Source organism: Pipra filicauda, unplaced genomic scaffold, assembly GCF_003945595.2.
Source record: "Pipra filicauda isolate LSUMZ 115617 unplaced genomic scaffold, ASM394559v2 scaffold33_size4404698_pilon, whole genome shotgun sequence".
Taxonomy (NCBI): Eukaryota; Metazoa; Chordata; class Aves; order Passeriformes; family Pipridae; genus Pipra; species Pipra filicauda.
In genome coordinates, this window is record NW_024104465.1 from 1,206,561 (window position 1) to 1,218,955 (window position 12,395).

A 12,395-nucleotide genomic window follows, 5' to 3' on the forward strand; every position below is an offset into this window, starting at 1 on the left:
GCTCAGTTCAGGTGATTATTAGGGTGACTTTTCAGACTACCCTCTTCTGTTGTCTCTTCTGGAGCTCAAGAATGTGTTTGTAGTTCTAATGTGCAAATTCTCAGGGTGGTGGCAGTATTTATTTCAGGAAAGAAGCTTCAATACAACTGGTTCAGCAAGTTTCATCTGGTTAGAGGTGTTTTTTATCCTTGTTTTCAGAAAATTACCAAGACAAAATACTTAGAATTCATAAGAACACACGTGTTATTTTTTCAGATTTCACATGTGAAAGCAAACTGTGTGATGGAAAAATATGTCTAGTTTTATTTTTTAACGATGAATATGTAAAAACAGGAAGAGATTTTTAGGGGTTTTTTTGAGGAGGAACATATTTACTTAAAATATGACTGAAATTAGGAAAAAGTTGCTTGTGAAAGAACATTTCATGTTAAAATGGAAAATTCTAACTTCAGTTCCCAAGTCCTCAAGAGAATTCTTCAGCAATAGATATGTTTGAGAATAAAAGGCAGAAAACCACGTTCAGATCTTCTCTATAAGGACACCTTGTTTGCACACACACGGGAGGGGAAGCACAAATGCATTTTAGTGCTTTTTCATTTCAGCTTTAGAGGAGAAAAGAATTGTGTGTGACATGATTGCAGTGAAATGTGTCTTTCTGCTTGTGTTGGGGAAACTTTAACATTAAAACTCCAGATAGTGAAAAACGTCTGATAAAGAGACAATAAGTGTTTTAGTGTTTTGTAGCTGTTCTGTGTGTGACTGGATACCTTTGTTATAGATCAATTTATTGAAGTAATGCCATTTCTTTACCGTTAATGTGATTTTACACAAAATATTTCTCCTTTCCTTTTAAGTTCAAAATCCCTGAAGATGCAGGAAATCCAACAGCCAGCTGGGCATCAAGTCCATGCAAGTGGCCAGTCTGTTGCTCCCCACTCTGCCAGACATGAATTCCAGGACAGAGGCCATGACAATCCGAGCAGAGTTGGGTGTGCCCAGAATCAAAGAAGAAGGTTAAAAAAATTCCGGACCAGGTGATAAGTACAAAACATATTTTTCTCTGAACGGAGCTAGAAAAGTCTGGTTTTAGTAGTACCAGTGCAGGCTGAGGCAGAAGTTTTTGCTCATGGCCATGCCAGACAGTTCTGAAGATGTCTTGTGGTAACTTGAGGACAAGCATTGGCACAGTCGGATTTCCCATATATTTTATTTTCTAATGCAACGTTTAAAAAAGGCTGTTTAACAGTATTCTGTGATACACTGCCAGGTGAAATGGTTTCCTCTTGCTCTCCTCTAGTGTTTTTTTACTTCTTTTGTTTGTTGAAAGAATCTTGACAAAGGTGGGATGCAATTGTTTAGAGATTAAAGCCTATTATTTGTTGAGCAACTGGAGCAGCTCAGACCTGCTGAAAGAGAGAGGCCCCGTTCACGGCTGTGCTTTAATTAACTTGTGAGGCCTTTGGTGCTTATTGGGGCCCTCCGTGTGCCAATTAACTCTTAAATCCACCGGAAAGAAAAGGGGGGAAGGTTACAGTGTCACAGCAACACATTAGTGAGCTGAGGGTGCGGAACTGCTGGGGGGGAGGTGGGAACAAGGAAGATCTGGTTGCAGGCAGAGCTAAACATTAAACTGGCTCAAGTATGGACTCAGCTGGTTGACTTTGAGAGAAACAGTGATGTTACCACTTCTAAATCCCGGTTAGCCAGCACCCTGCTCAGTGGTGCCACTGGGTGTAAGTGGAAAATGTTTTGGCTACTGAGCTTTCCTAAAGCATGTCCCATTTAAAGCCTTGCAATGATGCCTGGGCCTCTGTTTATGCCTGATGAATTGTTCTGTTGCAGATATGATCTCTGAAAACCAAACCCTTTGTTTTATTACTGAAACTAAAATAAAAGTTCCTATTTTTACTGCTGCCTGGGAATTTGCAGAGGAGGAGTACAAAGGCAACTAACCTTTCCTTATATTCCAGACATCTAGCAAGGAAATTCTTCTATCTGTGGGCAAAAATGACATTTGGACAAGTTCTCCCTTCCAAAGCCAGGTAGATAAAATTACAGAACTCAAGGGTGGGTTTGTTTTCTTTTTTTTTTTTAATGGCTTACTGGTAAACCATTGGGCTAAGAGAGTTCTGCCTGCCAAGAAAGTATCTGGATGTAGTTTGAGATCACTTGAAGGTTTCCTTTAAGTACCCTTCTTGCTCTTGCTTTTTCCTTTAACAATCATGGTAAAACTTTACTAACTGAATTCATAGGAATTGTGGTGTCTCAATGAAGTTGAACTGTATGTGCATATAACTGATGGGGTATGATTGTGATTCCTGCTTTAAATTTGACCATTTCTCAAAGGTATGATGAGAGAGATCTGAAAATTCAGTTCATTATACTGTTTGCACTGTTCTTAATGTGCATGTTTGGTGTCTGGCTGACTTGGAAATACCTGTGGCAGACAATCCCTTTCTGTTGTTAGTGTTGTGTGAGCTGCTGAAACCCAAGGCTTTGATACTCTTTTCTTGGCTTGCTTTAATTTGCATGTTCATTCTTGCTTGTCCGCACCCTTGGGAACTGGAGCAATTCCCAGTGGGAAGAGCTGCATTTGGGATAAAATCAGGCTCTTAGTGATTCAGTTTCATTGCACTGTTTCAAATCTATTCTAGTTTTGCCTTAGTTGGTAAATGGAAGTTGCCCTGTGAACCTCCCTGTCCTTGATGTCCCATCTACTGCACTGGCAGTACTTTGGCTGCCTATAAATTCAGGACAATGATTATTTGATATTTTTTTTTAGAAGTGGAAATACATTTTATAAAGATCATCAAGGAACATAAGCAACAATTAATGGCCTTTTTAGATTTAGAAATCCCTAGTTCTCCACAGCTTCTATTTGCAATGTTCTGTTTGTTAATGCACCAAGTCCAAAAAAATAACATAGCTCATTTCTTCTTTCTTTCTTTTTTTTTATTTTTCCTTTTCTGCTTGAGTGTTTGGAATGACTTAGCAGCTTGGCTTGGGGTAGGTGGCTGTGAACTGCACCTTGGGAGAGGATTGATATGTGTTCACCAAGGGACCTCTTGGTATTCTGGGCCTAATCCTGCTGTTATTGACGTGACCGATTTCATGGAGCTGGTGGGATAGTTATGATCAAAAGTGTCAGGCTGGGCTTGTGTGCTTTTTGTTTGTTAGCTTGTGTGTTTTCATGGTTCCTTCTCTTTACCTTCTCTCCATCAGAAATACAAAGAGGTGAGAAATAGTTTGAAAGGATTCATACTCCAGTTGATGAGATTTTATGTTCTTAGGTTGCTGCTCAGGTCATCTTGACCACATGGAAAAGTGTTGGAATATTAGATTATGACCATTATTTTTAGTTAGGTGAGCAAAATCCCAATTCCTGCATGCAGATCTTCCCATATTTGAATTTTTAGTTGTTCACAATTCAGTTGAAATGTGCCATCACTTCTTACCTAGCCAGGTGTGTGATAATTAAATCTGGGTATAAAAACAGAGACTGTTCTGCTAAAGTTAAAGAATTTGAAGGTCATATGTAACTTGTGACTCCATTTTGAGCATGGCTCAGCACCCATTGGAAAGAGCAGGTCCATGAACAGATGAACAGCTTCATTTTTAGCACAGGTGATGTGCAACTGGCTGAAGGAGCTCCTGAGCCTATTTAAGTGTTCTTTGGGAAGATTTTAAATTTGCTGTTTCTGAAACACAATGGAAACATCAAAGCATTATAAAATCTGATGTAGGTTTTGCGTTCGTTTCCATACATAAAATATTTTGTTTTAAAATAGCAAAGAACAAAGCTAACAAGGAAAATACATGTACTGTTATTAACTATCCTGGCTGGTTGAGTAAAACGCTGAACTGGGGATAAAATATGCAAGTTATTCATGTGTCCAAAGTCAACTGGCCCTCAGATATTTTGCAAGTTACCAACATCTGTCTTATTTCTTGCCTTTATGTCAGTAAACTGAGTGGTTCTTGTCATATTCACAGTCTTGGAATAAAGTGTCATAGTGGAGTAGTGGTTTTAAATGCAGTTAGGTGTTGTTAGGCTAAGCAGGCAAGGCTGGAGAAGAGGTACTGTAATCTTCATTAAAAGTGATTTGTGGTCACTCTGGAAACCTGTGTGAAGTTTCCCATGTCCAAATCTTTCAACTGTTTAGATCCTTTTATGAGCAGAAGATTCTTCAAAAAACTTTTGGCCAGTGGAAGGAGTGGTGGAGAGTTTGCAGAGAGAGGAAGCTCAGCCTCAGAGCAGAGAACCACTACAGGTTTGTGAAATGACTTCCCTTTGGGGGATGTGTGTGTGAGAAGTTTTCCCTTGGGCTCTGAAGGAATTATTAATACCAGTAAGCAAGTTACAGCCATGGTACCTCCAGGCCAAGAGCAATGTCTTCATTGCTTATTATCATATTTTTCTCACCCTGTCTTTTTTGTTGCTGTTGTCTTAGGATGAAGTCAAAATTCCCTTTTCAACGTATCTTTAGAGTGCAACCGAACTTGAAAGAATCCTACTTGTAGGCACTGGTGGCTGTTTCACCAAATGGCACTGTTCTCCTTTTTCAGGCATTTCCTCTATAGTTTGATATTCAAGGCCTGGAGAGCCTATGTGTGCCAGCAGCAAGGAGAGAGGAACAAATACTGTGTTGCAGAGTCTCATGGTAAGTGAAGTGATGGTAACTGTCTTTATTTGGGGGCATAGTGAGATGGGAGTTTTCAAAGGGAACATTCCCCCAGAATCTGTGTCCCCTGGGCTCCCCCAGGCCCTGGCAGGGCAGTGCTTCCAGGAGCAGATGGAATTCCATGTGAGGCACTGTGGTGTAGCTACAGTTATTTAGAGATGCCACTGGATAAGCTTAAGGGCCTCTCCATCTGCTCTGGATCGCAGTGTTTGTTTTTGAGGGGGTGGTTTGGTGGTTTTTTTTCATCTGTTTGGTTGTTTTTTTTTAACTTAATGTGTGTTCAAATAGATATTTTTTGATAGAATGTATTATTGGAATTCTCTATCAACTGTGGCTACAGACATTAGATAATAACTCCCTGTGGTATTAACTGCACTCATTTTACCTGAATTCACTATTCCTTCCAGCCTGTGTCTTAAAACTGAAGAGAAGCCCAAGCTTTTGAAGTACCTCTGGTCTTATTGTGTAGATTCTTTGCTCTGCAATGGATTTGTCTTGGAGCTGTCTGTACTGGTTGCAATGGTTTTGTTCTGAGCTGACTTGCAAAATAAGTTAACTGGTCTCCTTGCACATGACTGTAGCCTCTGACTATCCCAGAGCCTGGCACCTTTGGACACAAACTGACAGGCCATTTAGACTTCCTTTCTCACTGAGTGAGGCCAGAGTATTTACAGCAGAAGCTGCGTGTTACTTACTCACAGAAAACCGTGACCTGGTTTAAGGTCGGTTAATGTTTGATTCACAAGGAAATCTTAAAAAAAACTTTGGGGTTTTTTTTATGTGTAAGTGTGAAGGGGCATAGAATCAATGATATTTTCTTCTGACAACTTTGCTTCAATAGTGTCAGTTCTGACCAACCAGCCTGCTGTGAGGAGAAAATGCAACACACTGCATAAAGTGGTAAACTGGAATTTGTGACACCACTTCTGTTTTTAGCTGCATGACCAGCCTGCTAAATAAACTTGGCTTGTTTCTGGTTGATTTCTCTGCTTGTACTAGAGAATAACTCCTGAAAAGCTACTGATGAACCTGATGAACTTCTTTTTTTTGAAAACGAACCAAAGAAAAGCCTGTAATTCTTACCCACTAAGGTCATTAGTGAGTATTGTTATACATTATACACCCTGTAAGCTCTGAAGACAAAGCAATGCCATTGTCTGATCGTTCACGCTGCTCTGAACTGGTGGCATGGATGGTGCTGTCAGCGATTCTGACACTGGGCAGTGTGACACCCTCACCCAGGATGAGCTTCCCTGTCATTTCACGGCTTCCCACGAGGTGTCCCTGCAGGTTGAGGGGACAGGAGTCGGGGACAGTGGTTCAAACGTGCATGATTCCTGCGTGAACTTAAGGTGCTGTCATATTTTTTTTTTTGTGCACAGCAAAGAAGCAAAAGCTGCTCAGGACCTGGCAGTGCTGGCTGGTTTATGTTGATGTTGAAAGGACAAAACGTGGGATGCAGTCTGTGGCACTGGCATTCAGGGAAAGAAGCTGTCTGCGGTAAGGATGGGGTGGAAACGGGCAGAGAGGCACTGACCACGAGGCCGTGGCTTTTACCTGGGTCGTGTTACCTTTTCCTGCAGTGACTTTGTTCCATCTTCGAATTTATTTTTTTTTAATTATTTTATTTTTCTTTTTGGTATGTTTGAGTTCTGGCACACTCACAGACTGAATTTAAGAGACCTTAAGCAGCCTTCCAGTACCCAACAGGAGCCTACAGGAAGGCTGGAGAGGGACTTTTTGCAAAGGCATGCAGTGAGAGGACAATAGGGAATGGCTTTAAACTGAACAAGGTAGATCTAGATTGGATATTAGGGAAAAATTCTTTAACATGAGGGTGGTGAGACCCTGGCACAGGTTGCCCAGAGAAGCTGTGTCTGCCCTATCCCTGGAAGTGTTCCAGGCCAGGGTTGGACAGGGCTTGGAGCAACCTGGTCTAGTGGAAGGTGTCCCTGCCCGTGGTAGGGGGTTGGAATGAGATGATCTTTAAGATCCCTTCCAACCCACACTGTTCTGCGAGTCTATGAAAAGATTGTTTTTCATACCTTTTTCCAGTGAGAAGAAGGTGATTTCTTGCACAGAATTATGACACCTGTGTTTGAACATGTCTGTAACATTGTTTTGGCAGCGTTTCGTGGGCGGTGTGGAGAAGACAACACTACCAGAAATGCACTGGACATCAAATGAATATTTTGGCTCTGCAGCACTGGGCCCAGAGCCTGCAATTTCGAGTAAGTCCCAGGAGCTTCAGCTACTGCTGAATGTTTTTAATGTTTAAGTTGCACACGTGTGAAAATGTTGAAGATGAATAAAAATTAGGCCTTGTATTAATTTACTTTGCAAATTGCAGTACTTATGGTGGAGTAACATATCAGGACATGAGCAAATGGAATGAAGCTGCATCTGGGCAAGTTCAGATTGCAAGTTCATTGCTCATGGCTTTCACCTTCAGAACTTACGTGGAATTTCCTATTGCCTGTGTGTTCTTCCTCTTCTCTGTTCTGGTTCACTAATCTTGTTTTTTCTCCTTACTGCCCTCCCTCCATTCTTCTGTCAGGCTTGGTTGCAGTGGCGAGAGCTGTATTTGTACAGCCAGAATGAGAAGCAGAAGGAGACCAGGGCAGTCACTCACCATCAGCACTGGGAATTGAGGAGATGCCTGGGAGCATGGCTGGGATACTTAAACCTCCACAGAGTAAAGAAACGTCAGAATGGTGAGTGAGGACAGAACAGGGCTCAGCCCCTTTGCTTAGGCCACAGTGATGGGTTTTTCTGTTCTAGGAGACACTGCAGTGTCTCTGCCCAACAGCTGATGAGATGCAGCTTGGGCTGCACACTGTGACAGGCCTGGCTGGCTGAGGTCACACACTGAACTGTAGGGAAGATCACCTGCTTTCCATGTGATTTAAGAGAAAATGCTTTACTGTTCCCTTGATGAAAACTTGCACATTATCTATTATATTCTAACTGGGATATCTGTGAGAAGGATGTATTCAGGACTTTGAGCTGTCTGTGGATGTTCTTGATAATCAGACAAATCACAACTCATGCAGGATGGTAAAGGTTATTACACCAGTTCTTTTGCTTTATCCCTTGAAGTCACTGGCATGAGTTCAGATCTTTGTGTGAATTGCCTTTTGATTGGTGGTAGTGGAAAAGAATCCAGCTTGGATAACTAGAAACTAGTGCTAGGAGTATGCTGAAATGTGAGCAAGCTTGTGTGTGTTGAACAAGTGACACAGTGTCTTAACTTGCCCTTCTTAAGTCAGTACAGTAGGTCACTGCCTTAAAACTGCCTTTGTGATCAGTAGGAGGAATATAATCCATAGCTGAGTGTTAATGGGAATTCTTGCCATCATTTTTCAGTGTTAGAGCTCCTGTCACTTCCGAACCAGTGGCTTAGGTGCCGTGATCTCACCTGACACAAATGAGCAGGAGTATTTTGTGTTTGTTTTCCAGAGCTGGCCCAGGAGCTTCACCGGAGCCGGACGCTCCGGCGCCGTTTCTCTGACTGGCGGCTGTTGTTGGAGTGCAAGAGAAGAATTCATGCTCACCAAAAGGACTTGGAAAAACAAGCAGCAAGGATTGCCTTATGGAGAGTCTTTGCACACTGGAAGCATTGTATCCCATCTGTATTTACGCTCTAGCACAGACGGGTCAAAAGCATTCCCGCGGGGGAAAGATCCAGTTAATAAGCAGGAATGTTGTGCAGCAGTGTGGGTGACAACAAGCATGTTATCATTAGAAAGATGTGTGTAATGCCATACTAACAATTAATTAACCTGGTGCAATTACTGGATGTTAGTGTGTTGACACCTAAGAGCCTGCAGAAAATAATTTATGGTCGTAGAGGAATTCCTTAACAGTGAGTCAGAAATCTGTTGTGATAAGCCATCAAAATCTAAAATAACTCTGACTTTAGTCAAAACTTCTGCTGATAACAGTGCTGGAAATTCAAATATTGCAGCACATTTAGATGGAGATGTAGTGCCCCTCTGTGGGAGAAGGTTGTGTGTGTATTGGGAGGGATGTCTCTGTGTAAAGGATACTTTAACTCAGTGACAGATGTTGTGCTGTGTGTGGAGGAGTCTCGGCAGTGTGAGCTGGCTGAAGAGCACTACAGACATCACCTGTTGGTAAGAGCAGGGTCACGTGGCAGGTGGAAGGGGCTGTGGGGAGTGTCCCTGTAATGCTGACAGTGGTGTGGGTGTTCAGTGGGAGATGCCATAGAGAGTTTGGATTGGACATCAGGTTTCTAAATTTTAACTGTTCTGGAATCTGCCAGTTGAATACAAATGGGGAAACTGTACTGCTCTCCAGAACAAGTATTATTCCAGTTGGGAAGCTGGAGAAGTGACAGTTTGTGAGAGGAAATGGATGCCTTGCTTTGATGACAAGTTCATGAATCCTGGCTGTTGCAAGGAATAGCATCAAACATACATTGTCTGTAAGGAGCAGCCAGCTCTAAACTTCCCTGATTTGGATTACATAAAAGTTGTGTATGTTTCTTATTGTTACAGAAACTTGGCTTTAAGGGTCTTTGGCAGAATGTTGTGAACACTCGTCTTCAGAGAATGAGAAAAAATCTGTCACACCGTCAGCACCAAGTTACAGTGAGTTTGACTCTTGTTCTTGTGTTAGTGTTTCTTGAGCTGGCCTGTTGGCTTCCACTTTCACCTACAAAGTACTTTTTTATTACAGCAGTGACTTTGTTCCTAAATACTCATAAGCACAGAAAATCTCCTGTGTAAGTCAACTGCCACTCTTAGATATGGGGTTTTTTTGCATCTGTCTTGTTTTATTTCAGGTGCTGCAGAAGTTCTGGAACCGTTGGAAGTCCCGTTTGGAAGAGAAGGAGGAAGAACAGCAGCAGGCCTTAACATTAGTGGCTCATGTCCGTTATAGGTACGCAGAGAAACATTAATATAAACTTGTACAAATGTGGAATTTGTGGGCCTTTGCTTCTCAAGTCTGGTAATACTTTGGGAGCGTGACCATCTTGATGCCAATTGCTCTGATATTTTCTATGAGTAATGAACAATTTACATCTCCTGCTTCTCTGTGGAATGTGAGAAGGAGGTTTGTTAAGATGAGCTCTGAGGCTTGTTTGGATCTAAGAGCTGGACTATATCAGAGTAATGATCTATCTGCTGCCTGATTTCTAAAGAGGGCTTGCATGATTTGAAAAAGCAAGTAACTGTGTAAGCTGTAGATGGATTGGCTGTTTGACTTCCATGTGTGTTTTCTGAAGGAATTCTCTCCTGTGCTGACATTGTCCCTTTTTGCCTGCAGGAGGGTGTTGATGAGATGGGCGTTTGACACGTGGCTGCTGAAGGCCAGCAAGCTGCAGGAGGATCGAATGGGGGAGGAGAGGGTAAATGTAACTCTCTTACCTGGCCTTGCTTAGGAAATGGAGGGGGTGATTCCTTAGTCACTGTCTGTGAACATGAGTTAGCATGAGATGGACTTGGATGTTGTAAATTCCCTGTTCCCTGGTGGGAGATCAAGTCAGGGGCAACTCTCACACTGTCATTTTCATAGTTACTTCATTGAAATGATAATAGTAATTAAAGGACCAACCCCAGCCTATTTAAGAAGTCCAGGGTTGTGCTGACAAATTAGTTGCTTCTAGGTAGGTGTCCATAAAGTTCCTTAAGGAGTCCTTCATTTCCTAAGATGTGTGTATATATGTAATCCTGGAATCTTTTTATGTAGCAGCCATTGCCTCCTTTTATGTGGCCTGTTACACAACTCCAAGTTTTTGATAGTGTGGGTGTTCTTGTGCAGATATGTCTGGCTCTTGGTGGTGGGAGATTATCAGCTCTTGTGAATTCAACAGGACTGGTTTCTGGGGCTTATCGGTTCTTGGGAGCCCTTCACATGCTACTTACCAGTTTGTAGTTTTTCCATCTTTACTCTGCTGTTTCTGGTGACAGTTCATCCCTCCACATGCACACAGGGAACCTGTAGAACATGTTAAATAACCTCACAGCAAAGGGCCTTTGGTGGTATGGCCACTGCTGTTCAACCCGAGGAGAGGAAAACAGCATTGGACAGTTCTGTGCATGTCATCTTTAAGGATTGTCTTCTTCTGTTTGTAAGTGTCCCGTGTCATGTATTCATTGCCACCTTCCTTCCACCTCAGGCTGTGCTTCATTTTGAAAGGCAACTGTTGCGCTGCTTCTGGTGCTCCTGGCGCAGAAGAACAGCGGCGTGTTTGGAGGAGCAGGAGGCCTTGGTTCGGGCCAGAGATCACTACAGTAACTTCCTGAAGCTGAAGGCCTTCTGTCTCTGGAAGCAAAGTACTCAGGAGAGAAAAACAGAGTAAGAAGATTTTTTTAAGAAGGGAGAGTAGTTTGGATTGGCCCTGTGGTGGCCTACTAAGGACAAACAGCATTTAATTCATGATGATGCTGACTCCTTATTTGTGCTTGGCAGTCTGCTAGTTTGTGTTTCTGTAAATGACTTACTGATAATAATAAATGTGGATTTGAGTCTGTGCTAGAAGGATTCAGTAACATGGATTGCATTGTAGGAGAAATAATTATTTTTCTTGTAGGAAGCTCAGGGAGATGCAAGCCTTAAGATTTCACTGTTCAAAGTGTCTGCAGAAGACTTGGAACAAGTGGAGGGAGGTGAGAAAGTTAAGAGAGGGGGAAGAGCTTAAACTCTTTATTATGTTCACATTGCTTGTACCCATATGGCTAGAAATTAAATTGTTTATTTTAAACACTAATCATTCCTAAGCTCTCCTCGCTTTCCAGGTGGGTAAAACTAGTTCAGTGTGGGTGGAACAGTAGAGGAAGGGGAGGGAGCTCTTTGTCTACTTGTTCATGTGTTTAGATATGGTGAGAATGGGATTATAGTTTAGATGCACCTGGGAATGTAACCAGAGTCAGGTGATGAAATTGTCCCTACCCAGTACTGTGTGTCCTTCTCAAAACTTTAAGTTTGCAGCCAGGCCTGTAGTTTTGTGCAGGTCGTAGCAGACCCTGTCACAGGGTACTTTTATGCTGGGCCTTTTCCTTACCATGATGAGTTGTACCAGGTGTGCCAAACAGCATGTTGTGAGAATCTATGAGAAGTGTTACAGTTGGCACTTGTATGTTGGTGCAGACCTGTTAACTTGAGTGAATTGAATCAGTCTTCAAGAGGATTCCTACAAAGGCCAGGAAGAAAAACCACCTCAACTAGACCTTTTGGAGGAATAGCAGAGTGCAGCATCAGTTTGAGTGAAAACCTATTAGAGCAAATTGTTGTTTCCCCTGAGACTGGGAATGGTGCTTTTCTCTCTTCTCTCTGTCACTGCCTGTTTTCCCTCCTTCATGTCTATGTATTTTTTGAGTTCTTTCCCCTCCCTCCTTGCAGTATGTGGGACACCAGCGTGAGAAATGGAGGAAGTTGGTGCGAGCAGATCTGCACTATCGACAGACATTGCTGGGCAAGACCTTGGCAGCCTGGAAGGTAGGAGGGAATGTCCTTTTCTGTGAGGCACTTGTCTGGGTGGGCTTAAGTGTTCCAGTGAGAGCTGAAGAGCTGCCACACTGCTTCACTCCAGGCACCAAGTGTGCAAGGTAGAATGCAGACTGCTGTAGTTAGGGCTGTATAAGCTCTAGCATTGCTTTGTGGAGCATAACCAGTGTAATCTCGTGGCTTTGGTGAAGGGTATATCATAGGTAGCAGTAACTAGGGTGCATTGACTGCTTGTCACAG

At 42.5% G+C, this 12,395-nt stretch overlaps 1 protein-coding gene across 5 annotated transcripts in view; it reads left to right on the forward strand.

Annotated features, from left to right (window-relative positions):
* The window catches only part of SFI1 (SFI1 centrin binding protein), a 30,743-nt gene that overhangs the window by 3,322 nt on the left and 15,026 nt on the right, over positions 1–12,395 (forward strand). For all 5 annotated transcript variants that reach the window (XM_039384170.1, XM_039384167.1, XM_027714257.2 and 2 more), the window contains 15 exons: positions 855–1,034; positions 1,971–2,042; positions 4,164–4,271; positions 4,567–4,661; positions 6,065–6,182; positions 6,811–6,913; positions 7,240–7,396; positions 8,142–8,303; positions 8,748–8,818; positions 9,203–9,295; positions 9,490–9,587; positions 9,975–10,056; positions 10,828–11,006; positions 11,242–11,317; positions 12,051–12,146. In XM_039384170.1, coding sequence (XP_039240104.1) covers positions 871–1,034; positions 1,971–2,042; positions 4,164–4,271; positions 4,567–4,661; positions 6,065–6,182; positions 6,811–6,913; positions 7,240–7,396; positions 8,142–8,303; positions 8,748–8,818; positions 9,203–9,295; positions 9,490–9,587; positions 9,975–10,056; positions 10,828–11,006; positions 11,242–11,317; positions 12,051–12,146 — 1,674 coding nt within the window. In that variant the 5' untranslated portion in view covers positions 855–870. The remainder of the gene's footprint in view (positions 1–854; positions 1,035–1,970; positions 2,043–4,163; positions 4,272–4,566; positions 4,662–6,064; positions 6,183–6,810; positions 6,914–7,239; positions 7,397–8,141; positions 8,304–8,747; positions 8,819–9,202; positions 9,296–9,489; positions 9,588–9,974; positions 10,057–10,827; positions 11,007–11,241; positions 11,318–12,050; positions 12,147–12,395) is intronic.